Source organism: Triticum urartu, chromosome 3A (genome assembly GCF_056163025.1).
Source record: "Triticum urartu cultivar PI428250 chromosome 3A, HENAU_Tu73, whole genome shotgun sequence".
Classification (NCBI taxonomy): Eukaryota; Viridiplantae; Streptophyta; class Magnoliopsida; order Poales; family Poaceae; genus Triticum; species Triticum urartu.
The window spans coordinates 530,295,669-530,298,918 of record NC_141875.1 but is presented as its reverse complement, the minus strand read 5'-3'; the positions used below and the strand labels follow the sequence as shown (position 1 = coordinate 530,298,918).

At 40.4% G+C, this 3,250-nt stretch overlaps 1 protein-coding gene across 1 annotated transcript; it reads left to right on the top strand.

Moving 5' to 3' along the window:
• The first annotated feature begins 2,349 nt into the window (after positions 1-2,349).
• Positions 2,350-3,067, top strand: LOC147980374 (uncharacterized). Its single transcript, XM_087515577.1, has 3 exons — positions 2,350-2,427; positions 2,526-2,669; positions 2,972-3,067. The coding sequence occupies exons 1-3, from the start codon at positions 2,350-2,352 to the stop codon at positions 3,065-3,067; spliced, it is 318 nt and encodes a 105-aa protein (XP_087371703.1).
• Positions 3,068-3,250: the final 183 nt, after the last annotated feature.

The following is a 3,250-nucleotide window of genomic DNA, read 5'->3' as shown; positions in this document are numbered from 1 at the left end:
TGATACATGCATGACTTTGTCAATGTGGTGTAAGGGCGACAGATATGATATGGCTCGTCCCTTCCATTTGGGTATTATGTTGCAGTGATGCAGTATATGCATGCATTTGCATCCCAATGAACTGCAGAGTGCAGAGAATTCTGGGTCCTTCTGATATATTATTTCAGTTATAACACGTCCGTACGTGTTCCTGAAAAGAAGTACTAAAAGTGAGAAAAAGACTAAGGACAAATCTTTGCCAGTCAATGTCAAATGAATGGCTAAATGAGAGAGGGAGGGCTATACCTAGTATACGTATAAGACACGTTTAACTAACGGGAAATTAGATATACAAACAGTTCCTTTTTTCTCTGAATATGCAAGATTACATATCAATGTGTTAATAGAAAGTGCGTGAAATGGTTACAACATGCAACTCACAAGCCACATACACGAGCCGGCGTGGCAGCAAGTGCGTGAGCAAAAGAAGGGTGCTCCACCCTAAAACGCACACCCTGTGACTGTGGTAACCGAAAATGGTACACTTACGCGCAACTTCCACGGAAAGCTGGCTACGCTCTGATGTGGCAGAAGGAGACAGCGATGTGAGCCCGCAATTCACGCAGAGTGAAAAAATAAGCCCCAATCAGTTGGCTCCCCCTCCATGCGTAGATGATTTCCGTGGGTCGGCCATCCGTAAGTGTAGCATCGCTGCTGTGGTAACAATAGATCGATCCCTCTAGGTTAAGCGTGCAATTTAGGGATAGGTGACCAACCAAAAAATTCTTATTGAGTGCATACAAATGAGGACAAAGTGTGCATCAATGCAGGAATTAAAGACTTGTGTCAGTCTATGACTCCAGAAAAAACAACTATCGGTTTGGGTGTTACAATCTCTTTCAATACGAACACACTTGTATTATTTGTATTTCATGCATATTATATATTAATAGAGTGGCCATTGGTCAAAGCCTTCTATTAAACAATTATGCATTATATTTCAGGCCGAAGGGGATCACATAAAATCTTGCATTGTCATTTTCCACTAACTTTTCTCATTTTTTGTCATTTCTGGCACGCATGTGTATTATTGCTCGATGGTTTTACAGTGAAGCAAATTAATAATAATGAATCAGAAGGGACTAGTATAAAACAAGACCTTGCTCAATAACAGGAATGACATGATGACATCCATGATCCAATTAGAGTAAATATACTTCATACTGAGTCTACTTGGTATTAGCGTAGAATAATATACTTTGAAACAAACATATTTTAGAAATTTGTAGAAATAAGGTGCATATGTTATGTAAGCTATTTGTGTAGTATGCACAACTTTTCTCAACATAGGCAGAAAGAACATATGTATTTATTCGTAAAGAGAAGGAAAGAAATCATCAACAAAACTATTGGATTCACACGACATCACCATAAAAGAGATGAGAACAATCTTAATATTCTTCTAATATACCACATTGGATTTTTACTTTTGAAAAGGAGGATTGCATCAAGTGATGCACATGGCCATTTATTAAAACAAACCAAGTATCAAAGTATCACGAGCAGCTCCGGTACAAAGAAAAGAGAGCAAAATTTACATGATGAATGTCACAACAGGCACAAATAGTAAAAAAGTGCTTACACACATATTTTATTATTGGATCGCCATCCAAACGGTTGTACGTATTCTGTGCTACTGTCTCACATTGATTGCACCCAGAGTGTAACTCCCTCACTTCCGGCATGGGATATGGCCTCTCCCACTTATCATAATCAAGTGTCATGCAGTGCTACAAATGCATTAATATGATGTGACACTATAAATAATGATGAGAGAGATGATACCAATAGCATTGTTTACAGTATAATACCACACAGAACAAGCAAATTTAATGCCAAGTACACCTTGTACGCAACTTTATATTGAGATTATTTCTATAAATTAATGAATAAGTTGGCATACTGATATTATGCTATGATATTATGCAACGAGAACTTAGTAACCATGCATGCACTATGATACTACCCAGAGTGAATTGTAAAAAACCACTACATTTGGGGCATCATTTGCAGAAAAACACGAGGTCGCTAATCATTTGCAAAAAAACACCGCAGATTCAGTAAACTTTTTGCAGTTTGCACTGAACGGCCAATTTGCTTCGTTTGACTCGTTTCTGACAGCTGGCGCCCGGTTTCCCCCTACATGGCATAACGGACGGGAGATGGCGCCGTCAGCTCGAGACGACTTGGTCGGCTCACAGGCCGACCGCGCCGCCCCCACTCCACTTCTCACTCACTCGCTCCTCTGTTTCTCTCTCGCGCTCTCAACCTTGCTCTGCCTCCTCTTGTCTCCGCTCGCCGCCGGCCGCCATGGTGTCTTGGAGCGACAGCGAGAGCAGTGAGGACTCCGACGTGCAGTTCATCTCTTCCTACGACTCCCCTATTAAGGCCAGTTGATTTCACCAGGACCGCATTAGGGTTTTGATTTGGGCATTTTTTATTTAGGGTTTCAACTCAATTTGAACCAGTACATTTGTGTTGCCCAGATCCCGGCAACAATCGGTGACTCGTTGTTCACTGGTGCTGCTGATGATTTGAGGGTGATGTGCGAGCATGGCAAGCCATGGAAGAAATGTGTTGCATTCGAGGGGATAAGCACTGGGAGGAGGTTCATTGCTTGTGCCTTAGAAGTAAGTTAGCAAATTAGTTGCAAACTGATACCTCTCCTGTGTAGTACAGCTCATCTGTTCTAGGGTTAACTGTTCATGTTCTAGGGTTTACTGTTCATTGTTCACAGTTCCTGTTCAGTGTTCATAGATACGGATTTTTGTTCATAGTCAATGTTCATGTTAGGGAACATGCTCACAATAATTGTTGTTTAATTTTGTCAGTTGAATTGATCCAACTGAATATGCATCTTAACTGTAACATGAACTTAACTGAATATGTAACATGTGACAGCGTGTTTGAACTACTTTATCTTGTATTGCAGGGAGCTAATAATTGTGGATTAGTGCAGTGGGTAGACGAGGAGTGGCTAGATCATCTCCAGAATGCCCTCCACAAACTAGTGTGCAATTGCAGTTAAAACTACTGAGCCATTCTGTTAAAACTAGAGTTACAGTTAAGTTAAAAAGAACTTTGCAGTTCAAATTCAGTTAGCTTGACTGAATAATTAAGGGCAAGCTAATTTGCATTTAGCAACCACTACTGTAACCCTATAATTCTAACAAAATACCTACAACATAATCCCCAACTCTGTAACAGTTAC